Raw genomic sequence first — 25669 nt, 5'->3', positions numbered from 1 at the left:
GAGAAAGCCCGATGGATCATGGCGACTGACCAGCGATAACCGGGAACTCAACAAAGTCACCCCCGCAGCAGCCCCCACAGTAGCCACAAGTCCCGAGACCATGCTCAAACAGGGACTCAACTCACAATTCTTTACGGTTTTGGATATAAGTAGTGGATTCTGGTCCATTCCATTGGCAAAGGCGTGCCAGTACAAATTTACCTTCACCTTTAAAAATCAGCAGTACACGTGGACATGCCTTCCACAAGGATTCCACAACTCCCCCTCCATTTTCCACCGATAGCTGGCAAATGGTTTAGCCAAATCTTCTCGCCCTGAATGTCTGTTCCAGTATGTCGACGACCTACTACTGAAGACAGACACCAAGGAAGAGCACATCGAGCTTCTGTCCGAACTCCTGGAACTCCTACAAGCAATTGGATGTAAAGTAAACACCAAAAAGGCCCAGATTTTGGAAAACAAGGTGATATATTTGGGCACAATTATCACACATGGTAAACGCGAGATCGAGCATAAAAGGATTGACTCGATTGCTAAATTGCCCCTTCCCCAGAACGTTTCAGCCCTCCGGTCATTTTTAGGACTGGTTGGCTACTGCCGAAACCACATTGACGGTTTCGCCAGCAAGGCAGCACCCCTCTCAGACCTCCTAAAGAAAGGAGCCCCCTGGGAATGGCTTCCGCAGCATACGGATGCTGTGGACTCGTTGAAAAGAGCACTCATAGCAGCCCCCGCACTACAAGTTCCAGACCCGCTTTCCCCCTATGCGATAGAGGTAGCAAGCACAGACTGCACCCTTTCGGCCATGCTCCTCCAGGCACGGCACTAACAGTTAAGGCCCGTGGCTTACGCCTCCAGTTTTAGATGCTGTGGAGCAGGGATTTTCAGCCTGTGAGAGGCACCTGCTCGCAGTTTTCTGGGCAGTTCAGTATTTTTCTTACAAAACCGGACTAAACCCCATCACAATCCTTACAGAACACACCCCCACCCAACTTTTACTGGACGGACGACTCAAGGACGGTACAGTTAGTCAGATAAGAGCAGCCAGATGGACCCTTCTTTTGCAGGGACGGGACATCACTGTTAAAAGGACCAAGACCCACACTTTCTTAGCAGATAACCTACAGTACCCCAGAACCCCCCATGAATGCGAAATTATCTTTCCACACCACAACACAGACCCCTTTATTGCTAAAACACCCCCCAGAAAGATAGGTAGTTCAACCCAGAGCCCCCAGCACACAGACACGTGCGAACTAATCAGGATATATGTGGATGGATCTTCCACAGTATTAGAAGGGAAGCGCATAACAGGATGTGGCATTTACGTCGAGGACGCGCAGGGACGCGCCCTAGAGGAAATAGCAATGAAACTCCCAGGACACTTAGGCGCGCAGGCAGCAGAACTTGCAGCCATCGCATACATTGTGGATCACCCAGATTCCTTCCCCAGCACAGCAGACATATATTCGGACAGCCCCTATGTCTGCAACAGCCTTACGGAATTCCTACCCCTGTGGAAAGCAAGAGGATTTGTTTCCGCAGACGGAAAACCCCTTCCCTCAGCCCCATTACTCAGCCACATTTTAGAAAGTGCACAGAACAGGACCTTTGGAATCATCAAAGTTCGTAGTCACCATCGTTCCTCCCCCTCTGGAAATGTATACGCCGACGCACTGGCTAAGGCAGGTTCCAGGCACGGATATTTTTGGACACCCCCCGAAAGCGCACCAGTGAATGCAGTTCTGGTCTCGCAGACTAATATCGAGGATTTAGTGACGGCCCAGAGCAGGCTAGCAATCTCAGGGAGATTTTGAAAGGAACTATCCAGCACCCTATGATAGATTCAAAAATGCACTGACTACACATGACGGTGTGGTGTTAAAAGACACCCTTTATGTGGTTCCTGAACAGGAGAGGAATCAACTTATTTGTTTGTTCCATGACAGTCATGGACATCAGGGAATTGATCCCACTACAGCCCACCTCAGGCAGCTCTGTTGGTGGCCGAGTTTAAAAGACGATGTAACTCACTACGTTGAGAATTGCCTTCTCTGTGCCCAGAACAATCCGGACAGATATGCCAAAAAGGCTCAGCTTAGGTACACCCGACCCGTTAATGGCCCCTGGACTAACCTCCAGATTGATTATATTGGACCATTGCCCCTTGCAGGAATGGTTATAAATATGTACTCGTGGTGATAGACACGTTTACCAAATGGGTGGAAGCATTTCCATCCAGAACAAACACGGCAAAGTCCACAGCCAAGATTTTAACCCACCACATCTTTACGAGATGGGGACTCCCCCGCAGCATTGAATCCGACCAAGGTTCCCATTTTACGGGACGCGTCATGCAGAACGTCCTCATGATATTTGGCATTACCCAAAAATTCCACATCGCATACCACCCCCAGTCGAGTGGTATCGTGGAGCGCATGAATCGGACCCTAAAATCCACCCTCAGAAAAATGGTCCAGCAAAACAACACCACTTGGGATTCAGTCCTCCCTTTTGCGCTCATGTTTTTGAGAAATACAGTTTCAACATCCACAGGTTACACCCCACACACCCTCATGACCGGACGTCCCATGAAAGGCACAGAATTTTTATTAGGATTAGATTTGACCAGCCCCGAAGTGACGGCCCTCACACACGAGAAAGCAGTAGAACAATTAGTGGAAAATGTTAAAACGGCTCAGCTAGCAGCCGCAGTGAAATTGGGCACAAGAAAGAAACAGAGCAAGGCCTGTTTCGATAAGACAGTGCATGCGACTGAGTTCAGTGTAGGACAACAAGTCATGCTCTCCGTATACAACCCCAGCACATTCCTGTCACCCAAGTATTCGGGTCCGTACTCCACTGCGGACAAAGTAAGCCCTTCCGTCTACAAAATAAAGTACCCCAATGGAAAGACTGCGTGGTTCCATATCAACCAGCTGAAGGCATATGGAACACAATCTAACCACGCACATCACGTCATGCTCGACGCAGCAGACCACGCCCCACCCACAGCCAACGTAACCCTACCATCCCCCAACACGTCCAGCCCAGCCACGGACTCAACCTCGACTCCACCCTCGAAATATACACTCTGTCCCGGTACGCCCACAGACTGCAGTAGCAGCAACAGCGACTGTGACACAGACAAAAGCCACAGCACGCCACCCTACTATCCCCATGCAACAGGCCCCACACCCACCGAATCTGAGCACGATTCGAGTGACCCCTTCATGATCACTTTCCTAAACAAACCCCAACACCGACCTCCAATGACGACCCCGATTCCGTCCCCACAGAACTAGACACCACCTTTTGGCACCGAGATAATTCATACAGACTCGTCCGGAATGACGAGAGGGATCCCAAATCACATCATGCAGCCCTATCCGCCCTGGTACACTCGAGAGTTTGGCATCCGGGAGAAGATGACGACTTTGAGTCTGACTCCCAAAAGGAGAACCCCTTTGCGACCATGTTTGCAACCGATAACTGAGGTGCCCAGATGATGTTTCAAAAAGGAACCGCTTGGGAGAAAACGGTATCCTTTCTGATGGAACCTGCAGCATGTTTTCTGTGGTTTGTAGTTGTACTGTTAAATGTTGTATGTAAAACCGGAACATTTTTTTTCCCCACAGCCCCACGCCACCGCCCTTCTGACGCCCACTGGCAGTCAGAGAAACTAGATCTCTGCAATCTGTCACCATTTCGATAATATGCTTTTTATTTATTCTTCTTGTCAAAATTGACAATTTCACATTTATCTACATTATATTCCATTTGCCAGATTTTTCGCCAATCACTTACCCTATCTATATCCCTTCGCAACCTCCTTATGTCCATTTCACAACTTACTTTCCTACCTATCTTTGCGTCATCAGCAAACCAAGTCATTCACAATAATTGTATGAAGTTGAGGCCTTGGCACTGACCGCTGGGGCACACCTCTCGTTACATCTTGCCAATTAGAAAATGATCTATTAATGCCAACCTTGATCCATGCCAATAAGATATCTGCAACACCCTGAGCTTTTATTTTCTGCAATAACCTTTGATGTGGTTTCCGAAAATCCAAGTACAGTGCATTACCTTTATCTCCAGTACTCATTACTTCTTCAAACACCTTCAATAAATTGGTTAAACACTATTTCGCTTTCACAAAACCATGTTGACTGCCTGATTACCTTGAATGTATCCAAGGGCCCTGCTACAACATCTTTGATAATAGCTCTAACATCTGTCACTGTGAAAATGTTAAGCTAACTGCCCTGTAGTGCCCCACTTTCAAACTCCCTCCCTTTTTTGAATAAAGGAATTACATCCACCATCTTCAAATGTAATGGAACTTTCCTCGAATCTAAAGAATTTTGGAAAATTAAAAGCAACGCATCATCTGTCTTATTAGCCACTTTTTTTAAGACCCTAAGACAGTGGTAGGCAACCCGTGGCCCGGGGGCCTCATGCGGCCCATCTGGATTCTGTGCTGCCTACAAGACGATTTGTTGATCGTTGTCCACGAGCAGGGTTACCACACTCCGCTAGATTCTGTCCATGTAGTTTTTTCCTATTGGCATGACTAAAATGACATGCACGTAAAGCAAGGACAAGTGAAGTGAGGTGCATTCTGATTGCTCACAACATTGACTGTGAGAGCCGTGCACCCCCTCTGCATCAAAGCATAACTATCTATTTTTACCATTTGAAATTGACGACAGTTCTATTAATCTATGATTGATTAAGCATTTTCTATAACTTATGACATATTCATGCATCAAATGCATTCAATCTTATTCATAGATTAGTGGTTAGTGGACAAACTGATTTTAACCTTGTGGCCCACTGAGATGAAGGAGGGCCACTCATGCTGCCCACTCACTAGCCTAGGTTGCTTAGCACTGCTCTAGGGTGAAGTCCATCAGGACTCAAGGACCCGCCAACCCACAGCTCCAACAATTTGCTCAGTGCGACTTCCCTGGTGATTGTAATTTTCTTGATTTCCTCTCCATCTTCCATTTCTTATTTACAGCTATTCCTAGGATGCTATTAGCATCCTCAAGAGTTAAGACCGAGCTTGCATATGCCGCCTTAGGAATGTCATACTTTCTCCCTCTCCTGCACCTGAGCCAGAGTTTATAGTATCTTTAGATGCAGAGAAAGCATTTGACAGTTGTAGAGTGGAACTATTTGTTTGAAATTCTTGGAAGATTTGGATTCGGCCAGGTATGTCTCTCATAGATCTGTTTGTGATACAATGCCCTACTGCCAGCATTCCCCATAAATACTTTATATTCAGACTGCTTCTCCCTGAATAGGGGCACTAGGCAGGGCTATCCACTCTCTCCACTTTTATTCGCCCTGGCAAGCCTCTCTGTATAGCCTTGAGAGCTTCCAATCAATGGAGGGTTATTAATTGGGACGGGATGGAACATCAGATATATTTTTATGCAGATGATCTACTTTTATATATTACAGACCCAATTCCCTGGCCCTATCTATAACAACCACCTTTTCGTAACCTGTTCATGGAGGGATGGTTTGCCAGCTTTAGAGAATTAGCAGACAAATTTCAGCTACTCAACTCTTGTCTTTATCACTACTTTCAAGTTCGCGATTTCACTCATACGGCTGTCCCTTCCTTTCCTCTAGCTCCACCTTCCTGGAGAAGCTTAGCCGGGTAATGGATCTATCTCAGACTTATATGAAAATGAAAAAAATGAAATGAAAATTATATGACCACATTCGGTCATCGGATCCGTCCCCACTGAACGGGATGAGGGTGAAATGGGAGTGTGAACTGGGCCCTACACTCACAGGCGAGGCTTGGAGAGGCCCCTATACAGGGCCAACGCCACATCCTCATGTGCCTGGTTGAGCCTAATTCAGTTCAAAGTGCTACATAGGATACACATGACCAAGGCAAGGCTGAGCAGATTTCTCCCAAATGTTGAGGACAGATGTGACCGCTGTTCGCTTGACCCCCGCAGATCACGCACATGTTTTGGTCCTGCCCCAGACACGCCAGCTTTTGTGTTTCCTTTTTTTACACTATGTCTAATATTCTCTGATTAGAAGTACAGCCATGCCCACTGATGGCCATATTTGGGGTTTTGGACTCTCCGGCAGTTCACTCTGGGGTAGAGGCCTTTGCCTCATTGCCAGCCCAGAGGCAGATACTGCTTGGTTGGATGTCTCCTGGCCCACCTAATGCCTTTCGCTGGTTAGGGGACTTAATGACCTTTTTGCATTTGGAGAAAGTTAAATTTACCATCAGGGAGATGCTACCCGAAATGGCAACTGTTTATCTCCTTTATCAACGACCTAAACACCATCAGCTGATAGGGATTTTGGGTATAGAGTTTAAGTTCTTTGCTTTTTCTTTATTTTGTTTGTTATTATTGGAAAAAAATTATTTTTGTTCTTATATTTGCAATAATTCTTGTTTTATACTGTACCTGTTTTGCATTGAAAATGTTTGTTGCATTATTTGTAAAGAAAAATTAAAAACCTAATAAAAATATAATTTTAAATGTGAAGACCGTTCCAAAATACCAGTTCAACACACCTGGCCATCACCTTATTTTCCATTATTAATTCCCCACATTCACTTTCTATGGGACCAATAATCACTTGTTTTTTTTTCTTTTTAAAATATCTATAAAAACTATTACTATCTGCTTTCATATTCCTAGCCAACTTTCTCTCATTCTCTATTTTTCCCCTCCTTATTAATCTTTCTCTGTTGCTTTTAATATTCTGCCCAACCTTCTGACCTGCCACCCACCCTTGCACAATTATAAGCTTTTTAAGTTTGATAGAGTCTTTAACATTTTAAGTTAACCACGGATAGTGGTTCCCCCAGGGACTTTTCTTTTTCATTGGAATGTATCTGTTGTGTGTATTCTGAAATATCTCTCTGAATGTCTACTAGTACAATTCTATTCCTTAAACTAAATTGCCAGTTCACTTCAGCTAGTTCTGCATTCCATTTATTATTCACTATTTATTAACTTACATATTCACATGAACTTTGCCTGTCAATTAATGACTTATAACAAGATAAATCAAATTAAGTCACTGTAGCCAATGACATCACGGCTTCACAGTCCCACATGACCCCTAATGCATACTACCAGTCACATTGTTCATGCACTATTTATGCCCTAGCCAGACAGGCAACATGTAACTGCTACCAAGTTGACAATTTTCAATTTCAACATAAACTGAGATTGCCAGAAACAGGAAGTGAGAGCAAGTTAATTTGCTTCATGGTGAAAGTAAAGAATGGCAGATTAAAGTAAAATTTTCAAATGCAAAACACTTCGTAAAAGACAACCACTTTAACTATTGGGTAAGTTAACATGGAGTGCTTATTCGCAACGTCAGATCAAACCCTTCAATTAAACTGACCTCAACTCCAGAGCAGTCATTTTCCTAAAATTTATACAAGTATTCAGATTTACCAATATTGTTTTCTATGAAAGAAATGTGAAAAGAAACTGATGATCAGGAGATACCATTCATGTTACACAGCCCAAAAGAAATGTTGCTTCAACCTTAATTTCCAATACTGTTCAAACTGCACCGTATTCTGAAACAAAGAAAGTTTGGGGCAAGAAATAGTTGCCCTTTACAAGGAGAGAGCATAATGTTTTACTTACTTAAATGACTATCTTTTTTAACTTCTTACAATGTCAGACCCACCTTTAGTTCCCCATGGTAAATCCTGGGGCAAAGTAAGTATTCCAATATTTCTGTCATTACCTGAGAGTTTATTTTTTGAATCCTACCCCCATCCTAATTTTTGTGATATTTGTTATTTGTTTCAGCACTATCTGAAAATGATTAATGCAACATAATTAACATCCAGTTGCACCTCAACAGAGCTGGGCCCAATATCCTCAAGGACGGTTTGCTAATGTTACTGGGAAGGTTTAATCTAAATTGACAGGAGGGGTGGATACTAAACTGTAGCACTGAAAGGCAAAAAGTGCAAAAAGGATTGGGAGAGACAGGTAGCACTAGTGAAAGGAATAATGACTTATTACATGGGATCAGACGAATGAAAATACAATAAGATCCACTTCAGGCTTACAGTGCATGTGTACCTTCAGGCCACAGAGGATTGAAAAACTGCCAATGTAACATACATATCTGAAAAGGGAGGGAGATTTGCTTCATTATTATTGGGCGGCGAATGTGGACAAGGTGCGGCGGTGGTGGGAAGGAGAAGGGGTAGAGTGGGTTAGGATGGACGAGGAATCTTGTAAGGGGTCTAGTTTGAGGGCTATGGTGACGGCAGCATTGCCAATGGCTCAGAGTAGGTATTCAGGGTGCAGTTCACGGTGAAGATATGGAATCAGCTGAGGAGGTATTTTAGGGTGGAAGGGATGTCGGTGCTAACGTCGCTGTGTGAGAATCATGGGTTTGAGCCGGGGGGATAGACAGCGTATGCAGGAGGTAGAGGGAAGTGGGGCTGGTCAAGGTGAGGGATTTGTATTTGGAGGAAGGGTTCGCCAGTCTGGAGGAGCTCAGGGAGAGGGTAGAGTTGCCGAGAGGTAGTGAGTCCGGTATCTGCAGGTTAGGGACTTTGCACGAAAGGTGTGCAAGGGGTTCCCCTAGACTGCCGGGATACATCCTGCTGGAGCGACTGCTGCTTCCGGACGTGGAAGGGGAGGGAAGAATTGGGGATATATACAAGTGGCTGGGGGAGCAGGGAGGCGAGTGGATGGTGAAGCTCAAGGAGAAATGGGAAGCGGAGTTGGGAATGGAGATCAATTGGGGGAGTGAGGCAGTGCGAAGGGTAAACGGGACCTCCTCTTGTGCAAGGATGAGCCTGATAGTTTAAGGTGGTGCACAGGGTGCATATGACTAGGGTGAGAATGAGTGCGTTCTTTCAGGGGTTAGCAGATGAGTGTGAGAGATGTGGGCGGGTGCCAAAGAATCACACGCACATGTTTTGGGGTTGCAAAAAATTGGGAAGATTCTGGGCGGGAGTGTTTGCGGTCTTAGCCAGGACAGTGGAGGGGGAGGTGGACCCAGACCTTTTGGTGGCAATATTTGGGGTTTCAGAGAAGCCGGAGCTCATGGAAGGCCGATGTCGTGGTCTTCACCTCTCTGATTGCATGGCGACAAATTTTGCTGGAGTGGCGGTCGGCATCGCCACCGGGGGTAGCAGCATGGTTGGGTGACCTGTATGACTTCCTGCGGTTAGAGAAGATAAAGTATGTGTTAAGGGGCTCAGCAGGAGAGTTTGAGAAAAGGTGGGGGATGTTTGTGACTGTGTTTGAGGAGCTGTTCGTCACATGGGGGTGGGGGGGGGGGGGAGAAAGAGAGAGATGGGGGTGCAAAAGGGGAAAAATCTGTACAAACTGTATAGCTGATTATTGGGAAGTATGTTTCCCAGGTGCTTATTTGCTGTAACCTACTTTGATATAAAATGTGTTTTACAAAAAGGGAGGGAGGGAGACAAAAAAACAAGTAACTATAGGCCAGTTAGCTTAACATGTCATTGTGAAAACGTTTGAGGCCATTATGAAGGATATAATAGCAGACCATTTAGAAATAATATAATTTATATTTAGAAATATCTCATTTATATTTAGAAGTATGTAATATACGATGGCACGGTAGCACAGTGGTTAGCACTGATACTTTACCGCACATGAGGGCCATTGTGGAAATATGAGAATGATGGAGATAGCGAGGAGCTATATCTGGTGGCCTGGATAGGACGATGAAATAGAGGAGAACAGAGGCTGGAGCAAAGCGTGGTAAATAAGAGTAAACTGCAGGTGCAGAGCGACACAGGATATGATGGAGAGCTAGCTTGAAAAAGAGAGGTGGGTACTAAATATTCCTGGATACAGGTTTGCAGGAAAGATCAGGAAGAGGAAGGAGATGGGGTGACAGTATTAAGGAGAATATTACAGTGCCGGAGAGAGAGGATGTTCTGGAGGAGTCAAGGGCAGAATCTATTTGGTTAGAATTAAGAAATAATTAAAGTGTCATTACACTACTGGCTGTATTCTATTAGTCACCAACCATGGAAGAGCTGTAGAGGAGTAAATTTGCAGGGAACAATCATATAGGTGCAACTATAGAGTAGTGACAGTGTGGGGCTTCAATTACTCTAATATAGACAGATATTAATACTGCAAAGGACAGAAGGGGGAAGAATGTAATTGTATTTAAGAGAATTATCTTCAGCATTATACTTCCAGTCCGAGGAGGGAATCGTTTCTCGATCTAGTTCTGGGGAATGAGGAGAGTCAAGGGGATCAAGAGTCAGTAGGGGAACAGTGTTCATTGCCGCACAAGATTTAGACTAGCTATGGAAAAGATGAGGCCCAATGTAGAATAAAAATACTTAATTGGAGAAGAGCTCATTTCACTGGATTGAGAACAAATCTGTGTCAGTTAAATTGGAATCAAGGATTCACAGGCAAAGCTGTGATTGAACAATGGGCTGTCTTTGAAGAGGAGATTGTTCGGAACAGTCAAGCTCCGTCCCCAACGAGGGGAAGATAGGACTATGAAGGTCAGAATTCCTTGGATGATGGAAGAAATGAAGTAGAAAAGGGGCTGGTGTATGACAGCTGTCAGGTTGTTATTTCAAGTGAAGTCTTACCTCTGAGAATAGCTGGGACACTGGGGAGAATTAGAGTACAGTTTCAGAGGGCTGTGGCATACTTTGGGTGATCCCAATAGAAGTAAATAATTTCAAGGCATCAAAATATAAAAGAGAATTCTTTGGGGAAGTAAAGTTGAGTGCATAACATAATAGTTACAAACTACAGTGTTAGTTCAATAATATTTGTTTTGTTTAATTTGTTAGATATAAAATTTGTGCTTTTGTTTAAAAACATGAAATCTTGTGGTGTAGTTCTATTGGTTAAAATGAGGTTCGAATTTCTCTAACAGAATCATTATCAGTGAATATTGGGTAGGTACTGGTCACAATCTTCCTATCCTCATGTGATGGGGTGGTTCCAGAGGAGAGAAATTCAACAACTACAGGCCAGTTAACCTCAGTGGTGGAAAAGCTTTTACAAATTATATTCCAAGGCTAAAGTGCAAATTAAGGAAAGCCAGCACATAGTTAAACAGGTTTTACCATTAATAAATAACTGGAAATTTTGATGAGGTAAGAGATGTTTGAGTCTAATGCAGTTGATATGGTGTAAATGGACTTCCAAAAGGCATCTGATAAAGTGCCGCATAACAGACTTGTCAGCAAAGCTGAGGATCATGGAATAAAAAGCACATTAGCATCTTGGATATGTGGGCAGCACGGTAGCACAGTGGGTGGCACTGTTGCTTCACAGCTCCAGGGTCCCAGGTTTGATTTCTGGCTTGGGTCACTGTTTGTGTGGGGTCTGCATGTTCTCCCAGTGTCTGCGTGAGTTTCCTCCGGGTGCTCCAGTTTCCTCCCAAAAGTCCCGAAAGAGTGCTGTTAGGTGAACTGGATATTCTGAATTCTCCCAGTGTACCTGAACAGGTGCCGGAATGTGCCGACTAGGGGCTTTTCACAGTAACCTCTTTGCAATGTTAATGTAAGCCTACTTGTGACAATAAAGATTATTATTATTATAAGTTGTCTAAGCAGTAGTGAATGGTTGTCTTTCAGGCTGGAAGAAGATTGGGGGCCCCAGAGATTGGTACAAGAACAACTGCTTTGCATAACATAGCTTAGACTGGGTGTACAGGGCACAATTTACAAATCTGCAGATATTCAAAACTTGGAAGCATTGCAAACTGTGAGGATAATGTTAGACTTCAAGAAAACAGGCAATCTGGTAGACTAAATTGGCATGTGGCAGATGCAATCTAATGCTGAGAAATGTGATGTGATACACTTGGTAGAAAAATCGAGATGGCAAAATATAAAATTATTCACCGGGTGCAGGAAGAGAGCTTGAGGTTTATGTGCACAAACCATTGAAGTTGGCATAGCAAAAATTGAGAATGATGCAAACAGGCATAAGGAATCCTGAGCTTTACAACCAAAACAAGGTGGTTATGAAGAACCTTTCTAAACACAGCATGAATAGGTACATGGGACTGGGATATTATAGCTATTACTGAAACATGGCTAAAGGAGGGGCAGGGCTGGCAGCTTAATGTTCCAGGGTACAGATGCAAAAGGAAAGATAGAACAGGAGGTAAGAGAGAAGGGGGAGTTGCGCTTTTCATTAGGGACAGTGTCACAGCAGCAAGAAAGAGGATATATCCAAGGGTTCGCCCACTGAGTCTATATGGGTAGAAGTGAAAAATAAGACGGGTGAGATCACTTTGATAGTACTGTACTATAGGCCCCCAAATAGTCAGCGGGATATTGAGGAGCAAATATGTAAAGAGATTTCAGACAGCTGCCAGGAAAATAGGGTGGTAATAGTTAGGGACTTTAACTTTCCCAACATTAACTGGGACAACATAGCACTAGGGGTTTGGATGGAGAGAAATTTGTCGAGTGTGTTCAGGAAGAATTCCTCATTCAATATGTGGATGGCCCGAATAGAATGGGGACAAAACTTGACCTCTCTTGGGGAATAAGGGCAGGTGATGGATGTGTTAGTGAGGGATCACTTTGGGACCGGTGACCATAATTCCATTAGTTTCAAGATAGCTATGGAGAATGATAGTTCTGGCAAATGTTAAAATTCGAAATTGGGGCAAGGCCAATTTCGAGTGTATTAGGCGTGAACTTTCAAAAGTTGATTGGGGGTGCCTATTTGCAAGCAAGGGGACAGGTGGTAAGTGGGAGTCTTTCAAAAAGGTTAAACTCGGGTTCAGAGTGAGCGCATTCCTCTTAGAGTGAAGGGTAAGGCTGGTAGAAGGAGGGAACCCTAGATGACTCGGGATATTGAGGCCAAGGTCAAAAGGAAGGAGGAGGCATATGACATGCATAGGCAGCTGGGATCAAGTGGATCCCTGGAAGAGTATAGGGCTTGTCGGAGTAGAGTTAAGAGAGAAATGAGGGGTCAAAAGGGGGCATGAGATTGTCTTGGCAGCTAAGGCAAAGGAAAATCCAAAGAGCTTTTACAGATACATAAAGGATAAAAGGGTGACTAGGGAGAGGGTAGGGCCTCTTAAGGATAAACAAGGTCATTTATGTGCAGATCTACAGGGGATGGGAGAGGGCCCAAATGAATATTTCTCGTCAGTATTTACTGTTAAGAAAGGCACGAATGTTCGGGAAATTGGGGAAATAAAAAGTGATGTCTTGAGGAGTGTACATATTACAGAGGAGGTGGTGCTGGAGGTATTGAAGCGCATCAAGATAGATAAATCCCTGGACCTGATGAAATGTATCCAAGGACATTGTGGGAGACTAGGGAGGAAATTGCCGCCCCCCTAACTGAGATATTTGAATCATCGACAGCCACAGGAGAGGTGCCTGAAGATTGGAGGAGAGCAAATGTTGTGCCGTTGTTTAAGAAGGGCTCTCGGGATAAGCCTGCGAACTACAGACCGGTTAGCCTTACGTCTATAGTGGGTAAATTGTTAGAAGGTGTTCTGAGGGACAGGATCTACAGGCATTTTGACAGGCAAGGGCTAATGAGGGAAAGTCAGCATGGCTTTGTAAGGGGAAAGTTATGTCTCACGAATTTGATTGAGTTTTTTGAAGGGGCAACCAAGAAGGTCGATGAGGGCAGTTCATTCGATATTGTCTATATGGACTTTAGCAAGGCTTTTGTTCCAAAAGGTTAAATCTCACGGAATCTAGGGTAAGGTAGCCAATTGTATACAAAATTGGCTTGGCAACCGAAGCCAAAGGGTGGTTGTGGAGGGTTGTTTTTCAAACTGGACGCCTGAGACCAGCGGTGTGCCTCAGGGATCGGTGCTAGGTCCACTGTTATTTGTTATATATATATTAACAATTTGGATGAGAATGTAGGAGGCATGGTTAGTAAGTTTGCAGATGACACCAAGATTGGTGGCATAGTGGACAGTGAAGGTTATATTCGATTGCAACAGGATCTTGACCAATTGGGCCAGTGGGCCGATGAATGGCAGATACAGTTTAATTTGAATGAATGTGAGGTAATGCATTTTGGTCGATCAATTAATTATAGGGAGTTAATTGTAGGGAGTTGGGGAGAGTTACAGAACAAAGAGATCTAGGGTACAGGTTCATAGCTCCTTGAAGGTGGAGTCGCAGGTGAACAGGGTGGTGAAGAAGGCCTTCAGCATGCTAGGTTTTATTGGTCAGAATACCGGATACAGGAGTTGGGACGTCTTGTTGAAGTTGTACAAGACATTGGTAAGACCACACATGGAATACTGTGTTCAGTTCTGGTCACCCTATTATAGGAAGGATATTGTTAAAGTAGAAAGAGTGCAGAAGAGATTTACGAGGATGCTACCAGGACTTGATGGTCTGAGTTATAAGGAGAGGGTGGCTAGGCTGGGACTTTTTTCCCTGGAGTGTAGGAGGCTTAGGGGTGATCTTATAAAGGTCTATAAAATAATGAGGAGCATAGATAAGGTAGATAGTCAACATCTTTTCACAAAGGTAAAGAAGTCTAGAACTAGAAGGCATGGGTTTAAGGGGAGAGATACAAAAGAGACCAGACGGGAATTTTTTCACACAGAGGGTGGCGAGCATCTGGAATGAGCTGCCAGAGGCGGGTAGAATTTTTTCCTTTAACAAACAATTTGACAGTTACATGGGCAGGGTGGGTATAGAGGGATATGGGCCAAATGTGGGCAAGTGGGATTAGCTTAGTGATAGAAACTGGACAGCATGGACAAGCTGGGCCGAAGTGCATGTTTCCATGCTGTAAATGACTATGACTTAACGACAGTAACTTCAGTGCAGTGTTAATGCAAGTCTACTTATGACGATAAAGATTATTAAAGATTAAACACAGGTTCAGCTTCAAGTGGAGTAGCGGTGAATTTGGGGCACCACACTTTAGGAAGGATGTGAAGGTGAGAGGGTGCAGAAAGAATTTGAGAATGGTCCCAGTTATGTGAACGGATTGGAGAAGCTGGGATTGTACACTTTAGAGAAGGTTGAGATTTGGTAGCTATTCAAAATCATGGGGGGCCCTAGACAGAATGTCACATCAGCACAAGGGCTGAGAATCAGAGGGCAGGGATTTCAAGCGATTGGCAAAAGAGCCAAAGGCAAAATGAAGATTTTTAAAGTGGTAAATGGTTAAGATCTGGAATTTACCACGGTGTGCTGTGCAGACAGATTCAATTTGCGGCTTTCAAACTGGAATAAGTTAAGAGAAAACATTTACAAGGTTTCAGTGAACGAATGCAGCAGGTTGACCAACCCGCCCTTCTTTTGTGGTTATCCTGTATCGCAGCCACACACCTGTGGTGGCGCTTGCACCCCACCCCTACTGAGACTCACCCACCCCGCCTACACTGCTGAGACGCGCCCACCTGACTCCCACAGCTGAGACGCGCCCACCCCGTCCCACTGCTGAGATGCGCCCACCCCGCCCCCACTGCTGAGACGCGCCCACCCCGCTCCCAGTGCTGAGACGCGCCCACCCCGTCCCCACTGCTGAGACGCGTCCACCCCGCTCCCAGTGCTGAGATGCGTCCACCCCGCCCCCAGTGCTGAGACGCGTCCACCCCGCTCCCAGTGCTGAGACGCGTCCACCCCGCTCCCAGTGCTGAGACGCGTCCACCCCGCTCCCAGTGCTGAGACGCGTCCACCCCGCTCCCAGTGCTGAGACGCGTCCACCCCGCTCCCAGTGCTGAGACGCGTCCACCCCGCTCCCAGAGCGGAGACGCGGCCACCCCGCTCCCAGTGCTGAGACGCGTCCACCCCGCTCCCAGTGCTGAGACGCGTCCACCCCGCTCCCAGTGCTGAGACGCGTCCACCCCGCTCCCAGTACTGAGACGCGTCCACCCCGCTCCCAGTACTGAGACGCGTCCACCCCGCTCCCAGAGCGGAGACGCGTCCACCCCGCTCCCAGAGCGGAGACCCGTCCACCCCGCTCCCAGAGCTGAGACGCGTCCACCCCGCTGCCAGAGCTGAGACGTGCCCACCCCGCTCGCACTGCAGTGATACGCGCCCACCCTGTTCTCACAGCTATAATGGCATGCCATCCACACTCACAACCAAGATGGTGTGCCCACCCCATTCACACAGCTATGGTGTGCCCACCCCACTCACACAGCTATGATGGTGCCCCTACCTCGCTCTCATAGCTATGATGGCATGCCCACCCCACTCTCACAGCTATGATGGCATGCCCACCCCACTCACAGCTATGATGGCATGCCCACACCACTTCCGCAGCTATGGCATGCCCACCCCACTCTCACAGCTATGATGGCATACCCACTGCACTCCCGCAGCTATGATGGCATGCCCACCCCTCTCCCGCAGCTATGATGGCATACCCACCCCACTCCTGCAGCTAATGCATGCCCACCCCACTCCCGCAGCTATGGCATGCCCACCCCACTCCTGCAGCTATGATAGCATGCCCACCCCACTCTCACAGCTATGATGGCATGCCCACCCCACTCCTGCAGCTATGATAGCATGCCCACCCCACTCTCACAGCTATGATGGCATGCCCACCCCACTCCCGCAGCTAATGCATGCCCAACCCACTCTCATAGCTATGATGGTATGTCCAACCCACTCACAGCTATGATGGCATTGCCACCCCACTCCCGCAGCTATGATGGCATGCCCAACCCACTCTCATAGCTATGATGGTATGTCCAACCCACTCACAGCTATGATGGCATTGCCACCCCACTCTCACAGCTATGATGGCATGCCCACCCCACTCTCACAGCTATGATGGCATGCCCACCCCACTCCCGCAGCTATGATGGCATGCCCACCCCACTCACAGCTATGATGGCATGCCCACCCCACTCTCGCAGCTATGATGGCATGCCCACCCCACTCCCGCAGCTATGGTGGCATGCCCACCCCACTCCCGCAGCTATGGTGGCATGCCCATCCCAGTCCCGCAGCTATGGTGGCATGCCCACCCCACTCTCGCAGCTATGATGGCATGCCCATCCCACTCTCACAGCTATGATGGCATGCCCACCCCACTCCCGCAGCTATGGTGGCATGCCCATCCCACTCCCGCAGCTATGGTGGCATGCCCACCCCACTCCCGCAGCTATGGTGGCATGCCCATCCCACTCCCGCAGCTATGGTGGCATGCCCATCCCACTCCCACAACTATGATGGCACGCCCACCCCACTCACAGCATGTCCACTATCTCCCCCTCTCAACTCTGACAACACACCATACCCCCTCCTCACCATGTCAGTACCACTAACCACACCCAACACCCATGGTAGGCTACCGTTAACCTTCTCCAAGGGAGTTGGTCACCCAGGGGATGACTTATAGGACAAGCTGAATTGCTCTTCTGGAGGGCAGTACTAGGCGAAACAGACCAAATGGCTTCATTCTGTGCTGAAACCATTCTACGATTCGAAGGACGCCCAAATCACCGAAAGTTGAGTTCCCTCGAATGTTACAGTCAAGCTTCAAAATAAATTAAGTGTAAAAGCCTTTATCCCTATAACACCCACCAAACATCACTCCCGATTCCAGCAACAGCGCCCAGCTCAGTCCAAACACTTCAACCATTCCACATATGGAAAATCAGCAATCTGCCATATGCCAGAGAAAGGGCCGCGGCTGCGTTAGTCCTGAAGCCGGGAGCAGCGGGGGGCCGGGAGCGGAAAGCCGGGGGACCGGGGGGGGGGGGGGGGGGGCGGGAGCGGAAAGCCGGGGGGGCGGGAGCGGAAAGCCGGGGGACGGGGAGCAGCGGGGGGCCGGGAGCGGAAAGCCGGGGGGCCGGGAGCAGCGGGGGGCCGGGAGCAGCGGGGAGGCGCAGAGCAGGGTCCGGAGGCGCAGAGCAGGGTCCGGGAGCGCAGAGCAGGCCCCGGTCCCTCCCAGTCAGCAGGCCCCCAAGGCCGGGACTCACTCACCTTCCAGGGTCTCGCATTGCACCAAGTTCAAGTAGTCACCCTGCGACAGGATACCGGCCTTGAAACCTCTGACCAGGCCCTCCAGGTAGCCATTATCCACATTGAAGTAGAGTTCGTTGAAAGATCCCATTTCGAAAGGGGAACCAGAAACCGTCTCAGGGATCAGGAACCGGGACGGCTGCAGACCACCTGACCCATCAGCTGACCGCACTTCACCGAGCATGTCTGCAAGCCGGGCCGGCAGACACAGAGCATGCGCGACACCAGCTCAGCGAGCCGGTCCCGCAGGCACCGAGCATGCGCAAAACCAGCAAGCCGGTCCCGCAGGCACCGAGCATGCGCAAAACCAGCAAGCCGGTCCCGCAGGCACCGAGCATGCGCAGGACCAGCAAGCCGGTCCCGCAGGCATCGTGCATGCGCAGAACAAGCGAGCCGGTCCCACAGGCACCGAGCATGCGCAACACCAACGAACCTGTACGGCAGGCACCGAGCATGCGTAGTATCAGCTCAACGCGCAGATCCGGCAGGCATTGAGTATGCGCAGCATCAGTGAACCGGTCCAGCAGGCACTGAGCATGCTTAATTGCATTGGGTTTGTATGTGTGCTGGTGGTGGATATATTTTCGATAGCAACAACATATCCTTATACAGCCCCTTTCACGTAATAAAGCGTCTCAAGGTAATTCACAGGAGTATTAGGCATCCAACCACATAAGGTGGGCGGAATGTGGTCAGAAGCTTGCTCACTAAGATGGCTTTTAATGAGTAACTTGAAGAGAATTTAGGTAGAGGTGGATAGGTCCTGGGAGGATATTCCTGGCCTGGGGAACTGAAGGCGTGGCCAAGAATTAAATCTGTCATGATATAAACCAGTATATCATGGTGCAGACACACACACAGCAAGACCAATCAACACACACAACACCGCAGCCAATCACCAGTTAGAGCACACTCACTATAAAGACAGGGGCATCAGAGTTCCCGCTCATTCATGATGCAGCCGCCTACAAAGACAGAGCTTACAGCTTACAGCACAGATCCTCACCATGTGCTGAGTGCATAGACTGGTTCGGACAGGCATAGGTCTTTAGATTAATCTAACATCGTGTTAACCCACAGTGAAAGTATGTTCAACAGTTTCTAACTTAATAACATAGTGTTGCACTATTTTAAGTGTTGGTGGCCTGTATGTGTTCCACGGATCCAGAGCACCCAACACATCATGATACCAGGAGTTGAGGGATATTAGAACTTCTTAGACCTACCTGCAAGTGATCTGCCTTCCCCCAGCATACAGTCACCCTGCAAAATGGACAGCGTCCACCCGCCGCCGCTGCTCCGCATCACCGGTAACCTGGGGGCCAACTGGAAGATATTCAAACAATACTTCCAGCTCTACCTGGAAGCCACAGACCAGGAAGATCGGTCATCCACGGCCGGGGAACATGCCATCCACATTTTCAATTCTCTCACCTTTGCTGATGATGAAGATAAATCAAAATTCAAGACGGTCCTCCTCAAGTTTGACACTCACTGCAACATAGAGGTGAATGAAAGTTTCGAGTGCTATGTATTCCAACAGCGTTTACAGGGAAAGGATGAACCTTGCCAGTCCTTTCTCACCCATCTCCGCATCCTTGCGCAGTCCTGTAATTACGGCCCACCTCCGACTCCATGATACGCGACCAGATCGTTTTCGGTGTTCAGTTGGACCCCCTACGCCAGCAGCTCCTCAAGGTACAGCAGCTCACCCTAGCGACCGCCATCGAGACCTGCGTGCTACACTAACACGCCACTAGTCAGTATTCCTACATCCAAGCGGCTGAAACGGCGCGGCAAGGTCCCCACGAGGCAGAATGGTTCCAAGCAATCGAGCAACTCCAAGGCCTCAGCCTGGATGAGGGCGGCCATTTCGCGCACTTTTCGCGGACTCCCGCACTTGTGCGCACCGAACGAGGGGACGTTGACGAACGTACTGCACAGGCACGCACCACGTACGGCCGCACCGCGCATGCACGGTGGCGCAGCGAACGTACTGACGCTACAACGTGCGGCAACTGTGGCTCTGCCCACTTAAAGTGGCAATGCCCTGCCAAATCCCGACAATGCCTGAGATGTGGCAAACTTGGACACTATGCTGCTTTATGCAGATCAGCTCGGCCTGCCAATTCATATCGCTCTGGCCAGACTCGCAGGAATGTCCGGGCCATTCAACCCACGGTCACCGAGTCCAATGCGGACCTGCTACCCGATATTGACACCGAGGACCCGAAGACGCCATTTTGAATCGGTATTGTTACAAAAAACAGGGTGTCCCCGAAGCAAAGAATCCAGCCTCTATCGGTATTTAGCATCGATCCAGGCGATGATTGGTGTGCCACCCTTACGGTCAACCAGAATTCGTCACCCACCTCAGAGACTTAATTTATGAACATTGCGGACTTATAGACTCTCTGAATTGTTTTGTTGCTTTGTTTGATCGTTTCCCTGGTTTGTATATAGTGTTGATCTCGTTATTCTTGTTACATACTGCTTCTCTGCACCAGGCACCATCCCCTGTAAATAGCTTCGTTCTCATGTACGTAGTCCTGTAAATATGTCTTCGCATCCCACACGTAGTTTTAAAGAAAAAATGTTTATTAAGAATTTTTCAACAAAATTTTCAACCATTCAAACTCCGCCCCCCCCCTCCCCGTAACAAAAAAGAAAAGAAAAGTTGCATAGCAAGACATAAACATATCAAATCAACATAATACAGAACTTTGTACATTGGATTCCTCCCGCACATATTGATTTTCCCAAACGTTTGTGTATTTTCTTGCTCAAGTGCCCCTAGGAAAAAAAAACTTCCCCATCCACCCTTCTCTCCCCCCCCCCCCCCCCGCCCCCCCCCCCCCTCCCTCCGCTGGGTTGCTGCTGACCGAACTTCATCTAACGCTCCGCGAGATAGTCTAGGAACGGTTGCCACCGCCTGGAGAACCACTGCACAGACCCTCTCAAGGCAAACTTTATTCTCTCCAACTTGATAAACCCTGCCATGTCATTTATCCAGGCTTCCACACTGGGGGGCTTCGCATCTTTCCACACTAACAAGATCCTCCGCCGGGCTACCAGGGAAGCAAAGGCCAGAATGCCGGCCTCTTTCGCCTCCTGCACTCTCGGCTCGTCCGCCACTCCAAATAGTGCTAGTCCCCAACTTGGCTTGACCTGGATTTTCACCACCTTAGATATAGTTCTCGCAACACCCCTCCAGAACCCATCCAGAACATATGGGCGTGGTTCGCCGGGCTTCCTGAGCACCTCCCACATCTGTCCTCTACCCCAAAGAACCTACTCAGCCTCGCCCCCGTCATATGCGCTCTGTGAATAACCTTAAACTGTATCAGACTAAGCCTGGCACATGACGAAGAAGAGTTAACCCTACTCAGGGCATCAGCCCACAGACCCTCTTCAATCTCCTCCCCCAACTCCTCCTCCCATTTACCCTTCAGCTCCTCTACCAAAGCCTCCCTTTCATCTCCTGGTATATCGCCGACACCTTGCCCTCTCTGACCCATACACCTGATATCACCCTGTCTTGAATCCCCTGTGCCGGGAGCAACGGAAATTCCCTCACCTGTCGCCTCACAAACGCCCTCACTTGCATGTACCTGAACGCGTTTCCCGGGGGTAGCCCAAACTTCTCCTCCAGCGCCCCGAGGCTTGCAAACGTCCCATCAATGAACAGGTCCACCATTCTTCTAATCCCTGCCCGATGCCAGCTCTGAAACTCCCCGTCCATGCTTCCTGGGATGAACCAATGTTTCTCCCGAATCGGGGACCAAACCGAGGCTCCCATCTCGCCCCTATGCCGTCTCCACTGCCCCCAGATCTTCAACGTTGCCGCCACCACCGGACTCGTGGTGTACCTTGTCGGCGAGAACGGCAGCGGTGCCATCACCAGCGCCCTCAGGCTTGTGCCCCTGCAGGACGCCATCTCCAACCTCTTCCATGCCCCCCCCTCTCCCTCTATTACCCACTTACGGATCATCGCCACATTGGCTGCCCAATCAAAGGCCTTCTCCGCAGCCATAGCTGCCACTATCTCCACCTCTCCCTCCACCGATGGCATCATTATCACATTTAGGAGCCTCCGCACATTGGTGTTTAGCTGCCTGCCCTTTACAAATCCCGTCTGGTCCTCGTGAATCACCCCCGGGACACAGTCCTCGATCCTCGTAGCCAGCACTTTTGCCAGCAACTTTGCATCCACGTTGAGCGAGATCGGCCTGTACGATCCACATTGCAGTGGGTCCTTATCCCGCTTCAGGATCAAAGAGATCATCGCCTCCGACATTGTCGGGTGCAGGGTCCCCCCCTCCCTTGCCTCATTGAAAGTCCTCACCAGCAACGGGGCTAACAGGTCTACGTACTTCCTATAGAACTCAACCGGGAACCCATCCGGTCCCGGGGCCTTCCCTGCGTGCATGCTCCCCAGTCCTTTAATCAGCTCCTCCAACCCAATTGGCGCCCCCAAACCAGCCACCTCCTGCTCCTCCACTCTCGGGAACCTCAGTTGGTCCAAGAATCGTCGCATCCCCTCTTCCCCCGCTGGGGGCTGGGATCTGTACAGCTCCTCATAGAAGGCCTTGAATGCCCCATTTACTTTCACCGCACTCCGCACCATAGTTCCCCTTCCATCCTTGACTCCACCTATCTCCCTCGCTGCCATCCGGCTCGCCTTCTCCCCATACTCATACATCGCCCCCTGTGCTTTCCTCCACTATGCTTCTGCCTTCCCTGTGGTCAACAGGTCAAACTCCGTCTGGAGACTTTGCCTCTCCCTGAGTAGTCCCTCTTCAGGGGGCCTCTGCATTACTCCTGTCCACTCTTAAAATCTCCCCCACTAACCTCTCCCTTTCCCTGCCCTCTCTCTTCTCCCTATGAGCCCTGATGGAGATTAACTCTCCCCTGACCACCGCCTCCCATACTACCCCCACCTGCACCTCCCCGTTGTCGTTGGCCTCCAAATATCTTTCAATGCACCCTCCCGCACACCTCCTCATCTGCCAGCAGTCCCACATCCAACCGCCACAACGGGCGTTGGTCCCTCTCCTCTCCCAACTCCAGTTCCACCCAATGTGGGGCATGGTCTGAAATGGCTATGGCCGAATACTCCGTTCCCTCCACTTTCGGGATCAGCGCCCTACCCAGAACAAAAAAATCTATCCGGCAGTAGGCTTTGTGTACGTGGGAGAAAAAAGAAAATTCTCTGGCCAGAGGCCTGGCAAATCTCCACGGATCCACTCCCCCCATCTGGTCCATAAACCCCCTAAGCACCTTGGCTGCAGCCGGCCTCTTTCCGCTCCTAGATCTGGAGCGATCCAGTGCTGGGTCCAACACCGTGTTAAAATCCCCACCCATTATCAAGCTTCCTACCTCCAGGTCCGGAATGCGCCCCAAAATAACTTCATGAATCCAGCATCGTTCCAGTTCGGGGCGTATACATTTACCAATACCACCCACGTCCCCTGCAACCTACCGCTCACCATCACGTATCGACCTCCATTGTCGGCTACTATGTTCTTGGCCTCAAACGACACCCGCTTCCCCTCCAGTATTGCCACCCCTCTATTCTTTGCATCCAGCCCCGAACAGAATACCTGTCCTACCCATCCCTTTCTTACCCTGACCTGGTCTGCCACCTTCAGATATGTCTCCTGAAGCATGACCACGGCTGCCTTCAGTCCCTTTAAGTGCGCGAACACTCGGGCCCTCTTAACAGGCCCATTTAGGCCCCTCACATTCCACGTTATCAGCCGGATTGGGGGGCTTCCCACCCCCCCCCCACCCCCCCCCCCCCCCCCCCCCCCACACCCCCCCACCCCCCTGCCGACTAGCCATCTCCTATCTTAGGCCAGTCCCGTGCCCGCGCCTCCCGCACCCTCAGGTCCCCCAGACAGGGGACCCCCGCCCCGACCACCTCTTCAGTTTTCCGTTCCCCCTCAGCCAATGCAGCAGCAACCCTATTTCCACCCCCCGCCCCGCTAGATCCAAATCTAGCTCTTTTGCTCCCCCCATAATACTTCCGTAAGTCAGCTGACTCCTGCTGACCCGGCTTCCCCCGCCTTCTCGTTGACCCCCCCCCCCCCCGTGTGGAAATCCCTCCTCATCCTTGCGCTCCTCCATCCCCCCCCCCTCCGCCTTTCCCTAACGCAGGAATAAGCCCGCGCTTTCCTGAGCCAGCCCCGCCCCCTGTGGTGCAGCCCCTGTTGCGGCCTTATCCCAATTCCCCCATCCCCGGGTCTCACCTCCATCCAGCACCGACGCCCACATTCCCCACAGTCAGTCTCCCCATCAAATCTCTTCTCCCATCCCCATCCATCGTCCCACCCGTGAAACATTCTTTACACATATTTACAACCCTGTATACAATCAACATCTCTCCCACAACCACAGACCCTCAGTTTGAGTCCAACTTTTCCGTTTGGATAAAGGTCCAAGCCTCTTCTGGCATTTCAAAATAGTGGTGTCGATCCTGATATGTGACCCACAGTCGAGCTGGCTGCAAGATTCCGAATCTCACCCTCTTCTTTTGCAGCACCGCTTTGGCCCGGTTGAAGCCAGCTCTCCTCTTTGCCACCTCCGCGCTCCAGTCCTGGCAGACCCGCATCACCGCATTCTCCCATCTACTGCTCCGCTCTTTCTTGGCCCATCTCAGGACACTCTCTCTGTCCGCGAAACGATGGAACCTCCCCACTATCGTCCTTGGCGGCTCACCGGCCTTGGGTCTCCTCACCAGGACCCGGTGAGCCCCTTCTAGCTCCAGGGGGCTCGGAGAGGCCTCTGCACCCATCAGCGAATGGAGCATCGTGCTCACATACGCCCCGGCATCGGCCCCCTTCACCCCTTCAGGGAGACCCAGAATCTGGAGATTCTTCCTCCTCGACCTGCTCTCCAGGTCCTCGAATCTTTCGGCCCACCTCTTGTGCAGCGCTTCGTGCGCCTCCATCTTCACCGCCAGGCCCAAGATCTCGTCCTCGTTGGTTTTGTCCCTCACCTCCCGGAGGTCTATCTCCTGGGCCTTCTGGGTCTCCTTCAGCCCCTTCAGCAGTGGCGCCAGCACCTCCTTTTTAAGCTCCTCCACGCAGCGCCTGAGAAACTCCTGCTGATCCGGCCCCCATGCTGCTCGATCACCGCCCTCCGCCATCTTGTTTTTTCCCCCTTCGTTTCTGCCGCTGCTCCAAAGCCATTTTTTCCCCCGCTCCACTTCTGGTCCCCTCCATACACGATGGAAGGGGGACCTTGCTCTCACCTTCCCACATGTGAATCGGTCGAAAAATCTCCGTTGGGGCTCCTCTGGAGAGCCCAAAAGTCCGTTCTAGCGGGAGCCGCCGAAATGTGCGGCTTAGCTCCGCATCGCCGCAGCCGGAAGTCATCCCACATGTAGTTAGGAACATTCTCACCATACATTATTTATTGCCACAGACATACATTCTTTTATAAAAGGGGAGATGCGACAGTAACTTCATTTGAAGCCTACTTGTGACAATAAGCAATTTTCATTTCATTTCATGATATACACCAGTATATTATGGTGCAGATACACACACACTGATGGACACACCGCAAGACCAATCAACACACACAACACCGCAGCCAATCACCAGTTAGAGCACACTCACTATAAAGACAGGGGGCATCAAGAGTTCCCGCTCATTCGGGATGCAGCCTCCTACAAGGACAGAG

At 49.3% G+C, this 25669-nt stretch overlaps 1 protein-coding gene across 1 annotated transcript in view; it reads right to left on the bottom strand.

Moving 5' to 3' along the window:
* The window catches only part of atp6v0d1 (ATPase H+ transporting V0 subunit d1), a 69249-nt gene extending 51086 nt beyond the window's left edge, over window positions 1-18163 (bottom strand). The window contains exon 1 of the mRNA XM_072518367.1: window positions 17942-18163. Coding sequence (XP_072374468.1) covers window positions 17942-18071 — 130 coding nt within the window. The 5' untranslated portion in view covers window positions 18072-18163. The remainder of the gene's footprint in view (window positions 1-17941) is intronic.
* Window positions 18164-25669: the final 7506 nt, after the last annotated feature.

Source organism: Scyliorhinus torazame, chromosome 10 (assembly GCF_047496885.1).
Source record: "Scyliorhinus torazame isolate Kashiwa2021f chromosome 10, sScyTor2.1, whole genome shotgun sequence".
NCBI lineage: Eukaryota > Metazoa > Chordata > Chondrichthyes > Carcharhiniformes > Scyliorhinidae > Scyliorhinus > Scyliorhinus torazame.
The sequence above is the reverse complement of the archived record's forward strand: the minus strand, read 5'-3'. Positions and strand labels throughout refer to the sequence as shown.